This window comes from Falco cherrug, chromosome 5, assembly GCF_023634085.1.
Source record: "Falco cherrug isolate bFalChe1 chromosome 5, bFalChe1.pri, whole genome shotgun sequence".
Taxonomy (NCBI): domain Eukaryota; kingdom Metazoa; phylum Chordata; class Aves; order Falconiformes; family Falconidae; genus Falco; species Falco cherrug.
In genome coordinates this window covers 57,983,872-58,002,639 of record NC_073701.1, presented here as the reverse complement: position 1 = coordinate 58,002,639, position 18,768 = coordinate 57,983,872, and the positions used below count along the sequence as shown (strand labels likewise).

General features: G+C 38.5%; 1 protein-coding gene across 1 annotated transcript in view; it reads right to left on the bottom strand.

Annotated features, from left to right (window-relative positions):
* LGR5 (leucine rich repeat containing G protein-coupled receptor 5) overlaps positions 1-18,768 on the bottom strand; it is a 93,098-nt gene that overhangs the window by 11,856 nt on the left and 62,474 nt on the right. The window contains 11 exon segments of the mRNA XM_055712147.1: positions 4-129; positions 2,643-2,714; positions 3,350-3,421; positions 3,633-3,698; positions 6,606-6,677; positions 6,822-6,890; positions 6,999-7,070; positions 7,853-7,924; positions 11,202-11,270; positions 13,869-13,940; positions 16,694-16,909. Coding sequence (XP_055568122.1) covers positions 4-129; positions 2,643-2,714; positions 3,350-3,421; positions 3,633-3,698; positions 6,606-6,677; positions 6,822-6,890; positions 6,999-7,070; positions 7,853-7,924; positions 11,202-11,270; positions 13,869-13,940; positions 16,694-16,909 — 978 coding nt within the window.

Genomic DNA, 18,768 nt, shown 5'->3' with positions numbered 1-18,768 from the left:
CACTTGAGTTCTGGAAAATTTTCAGATGATATCAAACTTTGTAGGGCATGATTTCCTGTTAATTTTAAATGAGTTAAACCATGTAGCCCCGTCACAGGAAAAGAGGACAAAAGGTTGGATGACACATCCCTGCATAACAGCAAATAAAAATCAGCTTACAGGTTTTAATTTTTTTTCCTTCAGCACTAGAAGCGTCATGTTGGAAAAACAGGTTAGACTTTTCTAACTCAATCAAAAATGACTGCATTGAACAGAGGCCCCAGTCAGCAGAGTAAAGCTGCAGCACCACTCAGGAGTCTGCACCTATGTGCCTAGCAGAAAGCTAACAGTAATATCGAGCGGTTAGCTAAGTCTGTTGTCAGATTTGGACTCCAAGCATTCACAGTGCCAGTTCTGAGACTAGCAAGTGAATTTAAAATCTGTTAATTAGATTTTTTGAATTAAAGAGAGCCAGCACCAGAACAGCCTCCCACGGTTTAAGAGATCCAGTGGGATGCTGGATGGCATGGCTGCTATGAAAGCTCCACAGGGAGCAGATCAGGTGTATGGGGAAGATGTGTTACAGGGTAGGACAGGTCTGGGCTGGAGCAGGTTCAGGTGACAGTTCTAAGCTGAGCTTTGTCTGAGGAGCTGAGGGAAGACAGCGCAGATGGATGCAAATACATAATTTGGTGAAGGTAAAACAGGCGAACGAAAAAAGAGACAGCGATCAAGGAGATGTGGTAAAGTAATCAGGCAGGAAGTCCAGAGGTATTCTGTTCTCTGTTTCTCACTCTCTCTTCCATTTATTCTATGAACATTTTCAGTCCTCTTCACAATTGTCTACACTGAAATACTTAAGTGTGTGTGTATATATATATAAAATAAAAATAGGGTCAACAGTCAGTAAGGAGGAAGAAGGGAGTCTAATGCTGCTGAAATGCTTTTATGCCCAAGGCTGAACAGCAAAGTTCCTGTCTCTTGGACTATCTGCTGAAATCTAAGGGCTAGACATAAGATAAAGTATGTTGATGGACTGGTCTTCTGTCTGGTTTAGCGTGTGTCCTCTTGCTCCCAACACAATTAACTACCAAAGGTGAAATTCTGGTTCTACCGCAATGGTAAAAATGACCACTGACTGTGGTTAGAGACTAGCGTTTCAGGGAACGCTGTGTTACGGTGCGTGTGTTAAAGAGCTTTTCTCTTTAACCCTCTCTGACTGTTCTGTGCTAGTGACCAAATGTACAACTTACTGCTTACCTCACAAAATAGGGAAGTTCTGAGGGTGGCCCCAAAAGGGATGTCATGGACAACACTGTCTTTATGGACATTTTTCAGTGCACCATTCAGAGGGCTTTGCACATGGAAAGAAATGAATATCCCTTTCCAAATTTAGGTTTCCCAGCAGCTACTGGACTATTTGTGAGCAAATGCGCAGCAAGGTATCTGTGACAGCCATACAGCAGGACGACTCCAGAGGCATTTTTTTTCCATGTTTTCCCCAAACAACCAATGCCTCAGGGATTCACCTCTGTTCTGGTTTCAGCTGGGATAAATTTAATTTTCTTCTTAGTAGCTGGTGCCATGCTGTGTTTTGGATTTGGTACGAGGACAATGTTGATAACACACGGATGGTTTTGGTTGCTGCTGGGTAACGTTTGTATGAATTCAAGGACTTTTCAGTTCCTCAAGCCCTGCTAGCGAGAGGGCTTGAGAGGCACAGGCAACTGGGAGGGGACACAGCCAGGACAGCTGACCTGAACTGGCCAAAGGGATATTCCATACCATGGGACATCATGCTGAGTATATAGGCTGGAGGAAAGGAAGGAAGGGGGGGACATTTGGCGCTATGGCATTTGTCTTCCCAAATAACCATCACCCGTGATGGAGCCCGGCTTGCCTGGGGATGGCTGAACACTTGCCTGCCAATGGGAAGTAGTGAATTAATCCCTTGCTTTGTTTTGCTTGTGTGTGGGGCTTTTGCTTTACCTATTAAACTGTCTTTATCTCAGCCCAAGAGTTTTCTCACCTTTACTCTTCCAATTCTCTCCCCCATCCCACTGTAGGGGTAATGAGTGAGCAGCTGTGTGGGGCTTAGTCACCAGCCAGGGTTAAACCATGACAACCTTGAAGAGGCATTAAAATGACAGTGGGAAGTAGGAAAAAGTAAGGACTGAGAAGTGTTTGTGAACAAGGCCTGAAAAATTGGCTGCTGATGTTTTGATCGTTAACTACTCTGGCTGAACTTACAAAAGAAGAAAGACTATTTTGTCAAATGAGGAGTGACGAAATAAAGATGCATACTGGAAAATGCTTCTTATTTATTTTTTAATCCAGTTCCTTAGTCCTGAAACACAGCTAACAGGAAATACTCCCCACTGCTACAAGCGACTAAACTACTAACAAATTGAATGAAGAAAGGCAGATGCACTGATACTCTTCATGGACCTCAAATGACTCTGATTACATAGTGTTATATGTAGTTTTGCCATAATACCTACGGGAATTGGTGAAGTACAAGAAAGCAGGCATTTAGATATGGATTCAACAGACCAGAATACAGAAATCCTCAGTTTCTGCTGGGACAGCAAGTTATTAAATTTCTGTATGCTCTTGCAAGAAAAATGTGAAAACTGGAATGTAAAAGATATACGAATACTTACAGTTTGATCAGAGATGGTAAAGAGGAGAAGGCATTGGGGTGAATAATTTTAATTTTGTTCCAAGCTAAATCCCTACAAGAAAAGTGAGTGGAAAATTACATACCCACTGAGTGAATATGGAAGTTTTCATACACTTGATTAGGAGGCCTAAATATAAAAAAGGTATTAATTACATGCAAATATTTGCAATATGCTTCTGCATCTCTCATAGTGCAAAATCTTTTTTCCATTTTAAAATTATGTTAGTTAATGGTGTTAGTTATTAAACAGACAAACTTTCTGAAAACATCTACTTGAAAAATTTACTCTGCTAGCACATCTGTCTGTGTGAAAACTAGAAGCCTGCACATGACTGGACTCTATTTCTTAAGAAACTGTTCTCTGTAAAAAGATTTCATGTTCCCTAAGGCTAATTATTATGTGAACCTGCCAACAGATATCAGCTCTGGCTCAGTATCTTTCTCCACCTCCATCAGAAACATTTAGAAGTAACAGCTTTTATAGCTATAAGTTTGCATCTTTGAATTAACTGCTGCAGATGCTAAACTTCACAAAGTTTGTTTTCCTTTCACAGTTATAACCTAATGGATGAAAGATCAAAGTGAGGAAAAACAGGAACAAGGTTGTTTTGGGGTATATAGCGAGCAAACAGTACATAGCACATGTTTTTTGGAACCTGGGTGAATGGCTATTAGGGCTGTACTCACAGAGATCGAAGAGCAGCCAGCTGCCGAAACGTGTCTGCTTTGATTTCACCAATTTCATTGTGATGCAAGTCACTGAAATAGCAATAAGAATCTCCTCAGTTTCAAAAACACCTGGAGGACACTTTGGGGTGTTTTAGATTGTCTATGATCTACTTCAATACAGTGTTAAGGGTATATACTTGGGATATGTCAAACCAGCCAGCAATAACCAAGCTAACGATGCTCAACCACATTTGTATATAGATGCTTCTTTTTAGGCTTTTTAGGGTAGTTTGATGCTTACATTTTTTGGAGTTTTTTACATGCAGTAAAACAGGGTAAATCTTCCAGCAGGTTATAAGACAGATCCCTGTAATACACAAGAAAAGTAAAAATTATCATCAAAGTAACATTAAAAGAAAAGGATCTTTCATTTTCTACCTTCATGCTCAATTTAAAATAACTTTGTTTTATCCACATTCACAGAAGAATAGAAATGTGCAAACTCATTTATCATCTCTCAGATGTCAGATTTTGATTTCTAACTGAGGAGACGAGAAGAGGAGAAAAGACAAGATGTATTAACTCCATATCCTACTTTTGCAAATCCCTTGCATTGTCTGAAGACTTCCTGCCTGAAGTGTAGGCTTCTGCTGAGTGTTTTACAGTAATGATATTGGCTATCTGCTTATAAGGAGTATTGGATTTACATCACAGACTTCATATTCATCATGTTTAAATTCTGACAAATATCTAAACCACTTAAAATAATCTACAAAATACATATATCTATATTTTTTTCAGAGAAGACCCTGTATTTCTCTGGTAACAATCACAATGGACTGTAATCAGCTTTCCATTATACACTTTTAATTAGGTACTATTGCCTCTGATCCTTAGGCTGTTATAACCGAGGGAAATGGTTAAAAAAATATTGGAACTGGCTTTGAAATCAATCACTACATGGGGGAAAAAAAACTTAAAAAGACTTGAGCCAAAACTCAACAAATTACAGAATAACTGAAACATCTGGACTGATTTATAGTATAATATAACTAATCAAAACCAAACCCAGGCAATTTGCAAAAAAAAGGGAAGGGAAAAAAAAAAATGAACCAAACACCCACCCCCACCACCCAACAGTCTTATCCTATGTTGCTCAGGGAAAACTGAATGGGAAATTTGCTAGTAAAAGAATACAGAAAAAATAACCTATGCCTGTAATTAGGATAAATGTCCTGTTCCACAGTTATCCAATATTATCATGAAAAGAGTAATCTCTTTTCACTCCTGTTTCAAATTCTTTAAAACTGGTTCATCTTCACCTGTTTAATTCCTTGGTAAAAATATATTTTCACTGTTACTGTTCCAACAGAGCCATTTAGACTATTATATATTTGATCTGTGGAAGCGGTGCAAGTAATGGCCGTGTGTGTTTTTAAGGTATACTACTCTGCTTTTAATACGGACAAAGTCTATCATCAATATATGTATATATTTTGTTATAGCAGGAAAGATTATGGCCTCTGTTTTTAACTTTTCACAGGTACTCTGTGGTCCAAATCAGGCATGACAGGAGAATTCAAGTGAGCTGCAGGCTTTAGGGCCAAGGTAGAAAATGTTTGGTATGTCTGGGGGACTGTGGCTATTCTGTCACGCACAGATTTGTGACTTAGGTCTTCTTAAAAGTATGTTATCAGCTTATATTTTGTACATACTGACACTACCTTGTCACACACAGGAAAAAGAAAACAAACCCCAAACCCTTCTCCCCTTGGTTTCTGTTAAGAGCTCCAGGAAATATTTTACTTGTTTAAGGACTTTTTTCGCACTCTGTTAATACATGAGGCTCTTGGCAGCACCAGAGAGCAAGTGGTTTTAGTTCCCCTGCTGAGCTGCATACCCAGCTGTGCTGAGGGCAGCCTCTTGAGGACTGCTGGGCCCGCATTCTCACATACACCTTTACTGCAGGAGTGCAGACACCCAGGAAGCCTCTGTGCATACTCATTCACATTTGGAAGTACTGGTGGCTAGGTAGGATGCACAAATTGTCTTTCAAAGCAGTGTTTGTGCTTGTAGTGTTTGTGCATGCATTTGAGCCAGGAAGCCCCTTCAAGATGGCAGTGTCCAAGAAACTTGTGGAGTTCAGTGCACTGTCATGCTTCATGGCACCAGCAAAACTCACGTGCAAACCAAAATATGGGTTTGGCAGGCTCATTCCAATCTGATGGGCATGGGGAAAGAGCAACCAAGTACATGAAATTGCTGTTAAACTGGCTCCTCAACCTTTTAAATATCAGCTCTAATAATACAGGGTGGTACTAAAAAAAAAAAAGTGAATTTCCGATGGACAGTCCTAGTCTACTCTGAACTGTAAAATTTATTACTATAGTATTTATTTGCCTTCTGTTTTGATATTATTTATTGTTTTTTAATAATACAGGACATATTAAAACAAGTCTGTGTGCAGACTTTCTTCTGGCAACGCACTTTCAGTCTTTTATCATTCTGGAAAGAATTATATCAAGTCAACTAAAACTTGATTTTTTATGGAAGTGTTCATGACATCCACGCTGGCATTCAAATAATGTGTTATAATTAATGCTATTTCAATGTTGGACAGAGAACTAATACCAAATACATTCCTAGTGATGTAATACATAGAGGAAAGTGCTGTTGGCTCATTCTCAAAGAAGCAGACACAATGATTACTTTCGTTAGTGATTAAGCAAACTCCAAGGAAATTTCCAAGCTAAAACAGTATTGAATATTTAAAACTATTCCCCAACTATGCTAAGGAATAGTCTATTAAAATTTCAGTCAGCTACTTATGTCTGGTTGGAAAAGAAACTACAAGAGGAGCATAAGGACACAAAACTGCACTCCCTACCCAATTATAATTTCCATTCGCTTCACTGCATTATCTGCCTCAGTAAGGAAAAAAAACCCAGACTACTGCAGGAGAGACAGAATGAATGAAAATCAGGCAGTTCTGCTGTTTTTTGAAAAAAAACAATTTTTGAACAAAAACTCTTTTACCCTTTCCTAAAAATATGCAAAGTAATTGTCTTTTTCAGCAACATATGGGAAATACTGACTGATAAGTGGGTTGTGAACATTTTGAGTAACATGGCAGCACACTCCCCGAGATGAATTTCTAAGAAGTAACATGATATACAGAAATAGCAGTAATTGGGTAATTTTGAAATCATAATGATTTCATTTGTCCATTAATCTCGTGCATTAGTGTAAAGTTAATGATCTTACTGAAACGTACAGCACTTGGAGATTAGGTAACTGGTCACAAGCTGATTTGGGGAGAGAGGTGATCTGTGCTCCTGTGAGTGTCCTGTTTAAAGTATTTATTGAAAGAAAAAAAAAGATAAATTTTTAAAGATTGCAAAACAAGTATATTTTTTTAGGACATTATATATTCCTTAGAATAAGACAGCATCCAAAAAAAAATAAGCAAAAATACTTCTCTAGCACTTACAAACTCTCCAGACTTGTGGTCCCTGTCAGATCAGGAAACTCTGTTATCTGTGAAGCACCGTTTAAAGTCCTAGAATTTAAAAGCACCATTTCAATACAATTGTTGTGAGGGAAGTGTGGGAAAACTCTTAATATTGCAATGTATAAAGACAATTAGATAAAAAAAATAAACACATACAGAGTTCTGAGTTCTGGTAAGTGTTGAAAAGCAGATTTTCCAACAAGCTGGATAGGGTTATCATAAAAATGTCTGCAAAAAGAGGATAAAAAGACATTTTATGAAAAATATTTTAGACAATTCTAAATATATTACATGATTATACAATAAGCAAATGAGTAAACTCTCTATGATGAATCACAGGCTATGCACCTCTGGTTATAGCAGAGGTATACCTCAGGGATTTTCTCACCCACCAATATATATCCATCAATCACATTTCACATTTTAAATACGCAAGTAGTAACTGTTCTCTTGATTGTAAAGCCAGAAGCCAGTCAACAAATTATTCCCTCTTCCTCCCAGGTTTGCAAAGACAGAAATCCAAATATGAAGAACTTTGTTACGATCTAAGACAAATTTACGGTTAGCAGGTGAAAAAGTCAGAACAGATTCCCTTGCACTGTTAAAGTCATGCTGCTTTTGCTCATAGATGAGTCACTATTTTTCTTACATTTATTTTACAATATCTTATTTTGAGGTTTGCCCATTGAATGCATCCTCATGTATGACCATGGGAACTCAGACTGGAATCCATCAAGAGTAATTTTTTGCTAGCTTCTACATCGCCAGTAATGCTAGGAGACTAGAAGAAATAGTTCAAATAAAAGGTCAAAGCCAGAGACCACTCCTCACTTCGCTTAAATAGAGCATGCAAACTGCCATTCTTCCCATGAAGCTGGCAAGACATAAGCCTGTTTGCTTGTATAATGATGTGCTTACAAGCAGAGCTATTTGACAATTAGCCACAAATATGATACTTAGTTTCACATTCTCTAATAAGAAGAGTCATTGAAAAGACTCTTATCACTTACATTGTAATAAGTGATGGATTACCCACAAATGCACGCTCAGGTATTGACTTGATGTTATTGCTATGAAATCCCCTACAAAAGGAAAAACGGTTTACACATTAAGAAAAAGAAAGTGAAGGCATAATCTGTATTCCCAATGCACAGTAATTTTTTTTGTTTGTGATAAAAGTGTCTGTATGTATGTCCTGGTTTACTGGAATAAGGCAGAATTGAAAAAAGCGAAAGAAAAGCAATGAAAAAGCTGGTATTCTCCACTTTTCTAAATGAAGAAAACCATTCAGATGAAGTAAACTGCAAAATGGCATTTTAAAATTCAGCCCTCAGCAGGAAACTGCTTCTTAGCTGTATGTCATGTATCTACAAATCTATGTGAGTATGTATATAGATAGAATGTAAATACACACACATATATGAACTAATAACATTAATATTTCAATATTAATAATTAAATAAAATAAGCTAGTATCTATATTTCCCCCCGTATTTGTTAAACTATAACTATTTCTTTTGCTGGGATAATAATGGATTGCACAAATTTATCAAGTAAATGATTTTATACATTATATTGTAATATGTTAAGTTTCCCATAACCACCTTTTTGTTAAAATGTTTCAAATGTGGACATGAACGAACTATTCAATGTAGTTGTGCTGGCCGGATAGAAGGCCAAATCTCTGTCTCATCATTAATTACTGCACTTTATTTATATGAGTAATTCTCCATTGTGAAAAACAAAAGCAACAACTAAGATTTCAAAAGAACAATGATGATTTGTGTGGGAAACTCCCATTAGTTCAGTCGGGTATGAAAAAGGCTTCCCAGCTTAAATTTATGCACTTAGAAAGCCTCAAATTGTTCACTGATGCAAGCACACTTGGCCCTTACTTGAACAGGTCCCACATTATTGGTTTTACTTGTTTAGGCATTGTGCTACTGCTGATGAGCTACAGAGCAAGGCTCTAAATCCCTGCTTCTTTTGTATGCAATAAAAACTGCATCACATGCAGACACAGACTCTAAACAATATGAGGATCCCATTTAATCTAGAACCAGTAAACAGACTGGTTTGGTGGCTGTATGGAATGGGTTTCCTTGCATGGCAGAAAAAGCTAAGAAAAAGGCATGACTGCTTCCCAGGGCAGTATCTGGCCCCTCATTGTTGCAGCACTCTCCCAACCATCCAGCTGCAATAAGGTCTTTTACCATCTCATACCCGTGTACTCTTCATACAGTCCCTCTGCTGCCTTTGCCTCATCCAGGGCATGCGTGCTCACTCTTCTCTCTGCTTCTTCCTCTCTCTTCACTTCTTCCTTGGCTGCTCTCTCTTCATCGCCTGCCCAACATCTTAACCAGCCACAGCTGCATCTTATCTACATCGGCCAACCCACCGCCCCTGAAGCCAGCCCACAGCTGTATATTATCAATGCTAATTAACCCAGCTTCATTCCTCTACACCTCATCACCATGTTGACTTGAGTTAGCGTGAGGGAGCAGCCCCATCATCACTCTGATGAAGAGCTGACTCCAGTGCATTATGCACAGAGAGCCTGAAGCACTTCTGAGCTGGTCAGAAGAGAGCATGCTCATGGCTGCAGCCCGTGTCCTGGGGCACTCTACCCAAGTGATACAAACCCATCTGAACTGAAGGCACTTTACAGCCTGCCAGTTCACATACCGAGCCAAAGAGCAGTAAAATCTATCTGCACCCCTGGGTAAAAAGACTTTATTTATTAAGCCCACACTGGGAAAAATGCTTCTACAGGTATCTTCAAAATCTAGTCTGGAAAACATTACGTAAGCATTGATTTTGAGTAGCAGCTATACCCACTTACTTTGGAGAGATAACTACTCCTACAGCTGAGACCTTATAGTACAGAGCATCTGGGACAATGGTGTCCCTGTAGCATCAAACAGATATGTCTCTGACTCGCCGGTCACTTGCCAGCAGATCTCCAGCTCTGACTTGCTGTCATGGATGCTTCCAAGCTGTAGACAAAAAGTCAGTCTGTGTTTTCAGCCCAGGCACAAATTCTGAGAGAGAAATGAGGTCTCATCCAGAAACACCCTTACTATGGTGGTCCTGCAGTGAGATAAATCCCTGTGGGCCTGGGCTCCTGGGCTCCCACTTGGATGGGAACAGCAGGGCGTGCACAACCTCTTGTACTTATGAGGTCAGCCTCCAGAGCCCAAAGCAAGCACTGAAGCACATAGTCTCATGGTCCGTGCTGGATTTGGGATGTCAGGTTGCAATTTCACACTCCAAAGATTTCTTGCACCCAGGAGCTTATCTAAAACAATAACTGATACATAGAGGTGAAGCCCTGTGGGGGCCAGTAAGTAATCTGAAGCACATCAGGCACTTTGCTGGACTGGGCAAGGTGCATTCACTGCAAACCTGGGTTAACCATGTTTGGCTACTGACTCCAGAGGTCAGCAAAAAGGCAATCCTTTGAGGCCACTAGATTTCATACCAACTATTTTAGCCAAAAGATGACAAAATTGCAACTGAGAACGGATGGGCTAGGAAATTCATAGCCCCACTCCCTCCTCCAGAGCCACAGTCTGCCAACACTGCAGGTGCTGAGCTGGAGTCCACACTACCTGGGGATCCCTGCTTCGGAAAAAATCCTAGGTAGCTACTTAAAGCATCTTTAAGATCAGTTTGTGACGTAGCAGGAGTACAACCATGTCCAAATAGTATATAATTACCTATTAAAAAAAAAAAATGCTGATGGAACCAGGAACACGGTAAGTTATTCAAATGGAAATAATTCTGAACATATGCATTGATGTGTACACTGTGTGTATGATGTGTGAATATAATTTCATTCATTTTTTTATAACTGAAACTTAGCTCTTTTCATTGGTCTGTGCATCCAGAAGTGCTGTATTTATAGCATACAAAGGACTATTTATATTGAAAAGAAACTGCTATAGTTTAATAGGGGGGAGGGAGGGAAGGAGGTAAAGACATAGAAACCTGTTGGACTAATAAAGGGTGCCACGCCTTCTTCTTCTTAAGACTAGAAACTGTGACAGTCTGGATTGTTTGCAAAATCCAACTGCTGTGTTTGGGACTTAAATTAACTGTGTTTATTATTTACTGTATTCCAAGGATGAAGTTCCTGGAAAAAAAAACACTGAACAATGCAGTATAAAAGCAAATGTTGTCAGAACTTGAATGCTCTAAACTGAATGTTGAAAATTATCTTTTATGCATGTCGGCATGTTTATTAGTTCTTCCTAGGATATCAGTTTTTAAGGATTACTGATAAAATCACCAGCCTTAAAAAAAATAATCACAGACTAGACAAAACATCCTCCTTCCTAATATCAGCTCTGTACTTACAGTTCTTTCAGGTTGGTTAGTGTCCTGATAGCGGTGGGGAACTCGTCCAGACTGTTGTAATTTAAATCTCTGTGTGAAAATAGATTGCATTATTTAGGTTATTCACTGCATAATGGATAACACAGAATTGTTGGAATTTGTAATGAAATATCATCTTCCATGTGTTGAATAAATACATACAGCCCAAAGCCAGGAAATCCTCAAAAGTGTATGGATGTTTTCCAACAAACTCTATTTAGGGCACATTGTCATTCCTATTTTTTATCAGCATCCTATTTTTAGTTATATCTTAGCTATTCTGCAATAAAGAAAACTTAAGTGGATTCAGATACTACTAAGGGATTTGCTGTTTTGTAAATTGCCCATCCTTTTCATTTCTTTGAAAGTATTAATGGGAAAAAAAAATCACACAGAATATTCAACAACTTGGTATGGCGAGCTGCATTTTACATGGCAAATACATCTCACTATAAAGGCTTCATTCGCCTCTGACTCACTGTCTAGCTGTATTAGTCTTTCTTTTTTCCTTTTTGCTGATGAAAAAATCTCTGAAGAGATTTTTCCCAATAGAGAAGTGGTAAAAATAAGAGATACTGGGGTTTGGAAGGTAAAAATGATTGGCAGAAATCTTCCTTGGGCTAAAACATGTGTGAAAACATACAGTAAGTTCATTAAATTACTGTTAAATGTATTGTTATTTTAAGATTCATCAGTATTCATATGGAGAATGTTTCTAACCACACAAATTGTAAAAACAGTAGTTTAGCTAGGGTAGTGACCTCTGCTTTAAGAACTGCTTGTGCTGCGGGTAATTAGACTTTATTCTGGTAGGCTGAAATGGACTATAATTTGCTTCTGCCCTCAGCATGACATGTACATCCTTTTGCACTCAGGAGACGCTGAAATTAAAATTGAGGTATGCCAGTTTAGTGTGATGCTCTCTGGTGCTGCTTTGTGAAGAATAGTCTGAAAAACTTGAGCAAAAGCCCTTCTGAACAGTCAAAACACAAATCACAGTTTACAATAGATTGAAATTGAAATAGTATCAGGCTGAAGTAATGCAGGCAGGAAACTGCTGTCTGAACTCAACAAGGCTTTCCTTCCTGCTTGTAAATCTCTCTCTCCTGCTCATTGACAGAAAGAGATTACAGGCATGTACAGTTTGGTTTTGCCCTCCAGTGATATGTGATTTCCAGACCTATGCATTGATGCAAACAAATGATCTTAAAGCTGGCGTCCAATGCTTATACCAAGATCTCTTTAGATTATCTTGAAACTCTCTGGAAACTGGTCTATACAGTATGGAATTACTGCGCTTGAGGCAAGTGCTGCATTCTCTTATTGCAGTGAAGTGGCTGCACCTACACTTATCCCCAGCTTCCTGACTGTCCTTTATGTTTTCATCTGTCTCATGCCAGGTGGCTGGGACTGGGTTTGCAATTACTTATTCCATTGTTCTGTTTTTCCCCATTTTTGACCAAGTGCCATGTGAATCTCACTTAAAAAAACAAACCAAAACAATTACATTTTCCTTCTCCCTTTCCCGTCCCCCTTTCCGGAGCTACACTAAGGGACTTCCTCTCAACTCACAGCCAGCTAAAAGTCAAAATTGTAAAATTGTAATTCAGTGGCAAGGGATCAATGTAATCAAAACTAGTGACAAAAAAAAAAAAAAAAGCCCAAAACTTCTTGCTTTCTGATCTTAATGAAACATGAAAGTGGGCAGTACATAGTTCTGTGGATGAGTAAAACAAATAGTCACCTTTAGATGAGCATTCTTAATGTTTCAAACTTTGTCTATTTGTTCCTCTCAACAGGCCTTTTAGCCTCTCTCCTGGTTGGGTAAAATATCAGAAATCTCTGAAGATGATGCAGCTGACTGTGGCAGGTGCCAGGGGGAAGGACATACAAGGTTTTATTATCCCTGTAGCATTTTTGGGGTCTGTGGGCTACTCTAGCAGACATCTTTATTTGACTAACCCTAGCGAAATAGTTTGCACTAACCATCAGCACTGTGTTCCTGTTTGGTGTTCTGTAGAATTATTTTTTGTTGGAAAATTCAAGAAAATTTGAATGGGTCTGAACAGAACTATGGTGAATACTTGAGGAAATGTCAATCTTTGCCAGTGCTATTCTTTATCAGACCTCTTTAAAGACAAAAACTGAAACATTCCTCTTCCTCCCCCTTGTAAAACACATGCATAATCTGGCTACCTGGTACTTTTGCTTTTTCCAGGGATAAAAAAAACCCCAAACAATCTAATTTTATAACTCTCCTCTGTGATGAGATAGTTTCTTAATGTTAAAGCTCTTCATTGCAACAATTTCCCAATGCAGCTATTAGCTTTATTGATTAAACAAGACAAACAAATAGTACTAAACTAGGAAAATATAACTGTTTATGAATAGCCATTTCTTTTTCAATGCTTAGTACAGTTTTCAACTGTCCTTCAAACAACTTATCAATGGACAATGCTTATTAAAAAGGCAAACTAATTTCTAGTAAAAAATGGGATTTGCTACATAGAGTCATTGCAAACCATTACTTAGATCCTGTAGTGATTAGGCAAGCCAAAAGACACATTTGGCTTTTAGGCTATTTTTATTCTGTCAGAATATTAATGAAAACACTCTAAAAAAAAGGAAACAAATAAGAGGTCAACTCACAAAGTCTCTAGGCTGTGGAGCCCATCAAAGCATTTCTTTCCCAGGGAGTAGATTCTATTGTTATGGAGATGTCTGCAGGGGAACATTAAGCACACAGTCAGGAAAGCACACTGCACACAGTGGACTTAAGCAAAACATTTTGATGGTTAAATCAAAAGGAACTTATTTTCAGGCATGCACTGATTATATGCAAGTCATGCTTTTGCAAAAGCATGTTTAGAAGGCACCTCTACCACCCTCCATGCCTTTCTCCTGGTATCTCCCCACCCATGCAGGCTTCCATTTGGTTTCGTAGAAGGCATTTGTTTTACAACCACCTAGATTGTTTAAAAACGGTATGTCCTGGAGCTCCAGGTTGGGTTTGTATATTGAACACTGGGTAACTGTAGATGTCTTCTCAGTGGTGGTTATTTAACATGTTGTCTTAAAAACTGTGTGTGGGGTGTGAGGTGTATATTTGGAAGATGTATATTCTGAGGGCATTAGAGGGTATGGCACAGAACAGGCACAGGTGAGGAGATGGTTAATACAGCAGACAAGAAATGGGCATTAGGCTTGCAGAATGAAAGAAGACACAAAGCCATAGGACAAAAAAGTCAGCTTCACTGAGATGAGTAAACTAACCAATCTTATAAGTGCTGTAACTTGACTTCCTTTGAAATGATAAAAATCAACTACTTTCTCAAACGTTTCGCAAATGAAAGTAATTTTGTTATATATTTAAACCAGCCCCCTGCATAAAGGCTCAGAGTACTGCCTATTTCTAAGTCTTTTAAACCAACATGGAAAAAACCTAGTCCGTGAGTTAATGTGAGAAGATACAACTTGGAGCCAATTCAGGGTTTTTTTTTTAAAGGATGCCCTTTTTTCCCAGCAGTTTTCCTTTTACTTTATTCTTGACACTCTACCCTTATAGTGGAGGGAAACTACAGGAGTAGCACCTTAAAAGAAAAGAAGGGCTGTGAAAGAGGGGCTGCCAGGCACTTTCCTTTCAATGCTTCATTCTGCTCTGAAAATAGCGTTAAAGATCAGAGGGAGGGTCTCTGCATGTTCTGCAGAACCTACAGAAACTGAGTCTACCTGCCCATAGAAGGCAGGGATTCTAACGGCAAAATGCAAATGTTCTGTGGGGTTTTCCTTTCCAAGGAAGAAAATTAATCAACCTTTTTTTTTTTTTTTTTTACTACACTGACTTAATTGCTTTAGTTAGCATGAACAGCACACCTCTGAACTCCAATTATGTTTGGATGTCTAATGATAAAGCTTCAAACCTGCTCCAATTTGCCATGCATTTTTGCACTGGGTTGAAAATTTGCCAGACTGTATAAAATAGCAAACAAAAGAACACAGAGCTACACATAAAGATTTTGATGGGCCAAAAATATCAGATGTTGTCGATCATGAGGAATGATTCAATTATTAATCAATATGAAGCCCAGGAGATTAGAAATAAGCAAGCCAGATCTAAAATAAGAAAATTTAACTGAGCAGAAGCAATCAGGGCATGAAAAGAAATTATTTTCTTCTGCATTTCTTAACTGTCCTCTTATCACTGTATTACTGGCTGGGATCTAGAGAGCAACATTCAAGACAGTGTTTTGTCTTTAGCATGGATAAGTCTAGAAGCTCAGTCAAATGACAAATCCATCTACTCTTTACCTTGAATGGGTTTGATACTTCATGTAAACAGAAGACAAAGGCTTTGCCACACAAAGCAGCTGTTACCCCCATTTTTGATGCCCTATATGCTTATATGAATACATCAAGCACTAGGCAGAGATGGTGATTATAACTGCCAATAAAGAACCCTGGCGTATGTCAGGTTCAATGCTTAGACTGGTGCTAGAATATGCTAAAATACACTGTTTTACAGACTGTGGTTTCAGACAGCTTGTAAAGCTTGAATATGTTATTTTCTCTTTAATAATGCTAGCATTTTTCAAAGTTATCCTGAAATAACTTCTCCACCTCAGTTTCTCCAGCCAGTCTAGAATTTTTTCTACTTGGTACATTCCCAGAAGATAAAAAGCTGAAACTGTGTACCTTCCAGATTTTGGTGTGAACTATGCAAGTTTCATTTTGTTGAACTGCTATGCAAACATAAAAACGCAAACCTACATATACTTTCTATGAAGGGAAATGCATACTTTTTCTGCTGGACAGCATTCTTTCCAAGTCATCCAGAAAGGCTTCAGTTCATTTCCTATTTCTAATCTTCCCTCATTCAGCCTTAGAGTCTTACAGGGCACACAATTCATGCCTTCCTGTTTGTTTTGCTGACCAGATAAGGTGATTTTTTAATTCCCTTACATAGCTCTTTATTGGAGATGGAAACTTTTAAGCTGGATCAAAACAAGTGCTAGATCAAAACTAGAAAATGCTAGTTTAACTGTAGGAAGATGTAAAAGATGTAAAAAATCTGTTTCTCCAAGATGATTTTTTTAAAAACTTTAGTTTGTAGTACATATACAGTCCAGAAAGCTTAAAAAAGAACATTTTCTGCAACAAATGAAACGGAACTTTTGGTAAAGGAGTATCACTAAGCCTAGTGCAGATGGAGAAGGAAAAGTGCAGATTCCTAGCCCCAAGGTATCAATTTAATATTAAGACTGTAAGATAAAAGAGACGTTTAATTAACCCATCTATATACCTATTTACCTGTCATTTGCCAGCTGGGGAGGGAATAGGGAAATATTTAATTATTAAAGGTTGTCTCAAGCAACATTTAAACTAAACATTGCATCTTCAAGTAATTTATCACAAAGAGGTCAAAGCCCTGCAAAGAAGCTGAGATTGTGTCTAAAAAAGCAATCAATAAGACTTACAGAACTACCAAACTAGAGAGGTTTCCAAAAGCATAGTCTGGTATGTAATGAATTTTATTCAGTGCCAATGTCATTGCCTGAAGTGCTGGTAAACTTCTAAAAGCTTGGACGGGAATTTCTGTCAAAGAATTATCATCTAGCCACAGGTGTCTAAGGGAGACCAAGCCATTGAAGCAGTTCGGGGGCACATAGTTGATGTGGTTGGCATCCAGACGTCTAGGAGAAAAAGAAATAGAGAAATTGACTCTGAGAAAAGAACAGTGGACTTAACACAATGGCCATCAGAAGTTATCACCAAGAATACAACTCCAAGGCATGGACATGGGTTGCCACATTCATTTTTAATTTCCCAGAGATTCTACATTTCCATCTTGCTTGCAGCCTCACCCCTGAGACCTCAAATCATGTTTACAAGTCTCCTTGTCAGCTGTTTCTCCATGGACAGCTCTCCTTTGCAGCCATCAGCTCAGTGGGAGCACACACTGATAATTTTTGAGCAGAGCCTCTCTACAGACCAGGTATGAATTTGATTTCCTTTTCCAATTATTTGAAAGTATGGAATAAAAAAGCACAAGAAACTCATCCACATTCTCTTTCAGAACCTATAAATCACTGAGCTGCAAGATGATTTGTGTTTCTCTACATTAGACACCTATTGTAAAAGCCACAAATAAAACTCACTTCCGAGTCTTTGTTCCCATTTTACTTTTTCTTAAATATTGTTTATTCTAGTGATTCTAATGAGCACTAGAGTTGACAATTTTTAGTAGGGGAGCAAAATGTATTTTTAAATAGAGATTAGCATTGCTAATGCAATGTATTTATTTTGAAAAAGAAGTTATTAAATACACTTCAGTTGCTGCAGAGCCAACAGAGGGAGCCCAACTGCACATCATACCTCTTCAGAATCTGCAGGTGATATCTTGCACTCACACTTGTGTGAATAAGGATTAAATCTACTGAATCTTTTGCAGATGTGGTGATAGAAATATTATGTCATATATTCACTGGCTTTTGCTTTTGCTGTTTTGCTTTCCCATTGTGATGCTTTCAAGGAAAGATTTAGAAGTCTATTTAGAAGTAGATTTTGGAAACTTTGTGAAGCATCCAGGTGGTTATCTGTACCCTGATACACTTTTCCTGCTTTTAATGCATTGTACTGACTTGCGCCTTGTTCAGAAAACGAAAGCCACGTTCTGAAACTTTTCTTGAAGATGTCTGTACAGAGGAGTAATTAAGTGAACGGTGAAACAGAAATAAATTTAAATAGATGTTTGAAAACACTACAGAACAAACAAACAGCCACACCCAGGGTACAAAGCAGTAATTCTGTACAACCTAAATTTGGTCTGTTTGAGAGAAATGCCATACTCTTTTGGCGGGTATACTAATCCCTTTATTTAAAGCTGCTTTCTCATTTGCAGTCATGTAAAATGTCAGGTCCATTCTATCTTCTGCTCCATGCTGCTCCTACCTACTGCACAAGAACAAATAATGACTGCTAAGGCTCTGTGCCAGGCTGGCAAATAACTGAGACAAGGTCAGTTGGAACAAATTTATAAAGTTCAGTGTCAAAGCCCTTGTACAATTAAATTTTCAATATAATAACTGACATGGCAGGCAGCAGAGACAGAGCTTCCAAAATAACTCAAGGGTCTGTCAACAAATGGGTGAGGCTGGAAATGTTTAGAAATACTCATGCTGTACCTCCCCCATTCCCCGGGCAACAACCATGCTACGCCTGTGTTTTCAAATAAGGTATAATTTGAATGAGTAGATGAGGTTTCTTTGTGTTCAGTCAGAAGTAAATTTCTTCCCTGGGTGATGCTGGTATGTAAACTAAGAAGTTACAGTTGCCTTAGTTTGACAGTTACATTGATTAAAGAATGGAGGCTTTATTCAAACTGTGTTACTGTATTACATTTAACATCTTGTTGAATAGGAAGCCTGCCTGAGCAGCTCTGATGTCCCTGTTGATTCCCCAGGAGTTACTCACAGGATGCCTGGCTGCACAGTGAAGCCAACAGCCGGTTGTTTGTGTGCGATCCTGTGGCTGAAATGGCACTATTTCTGCT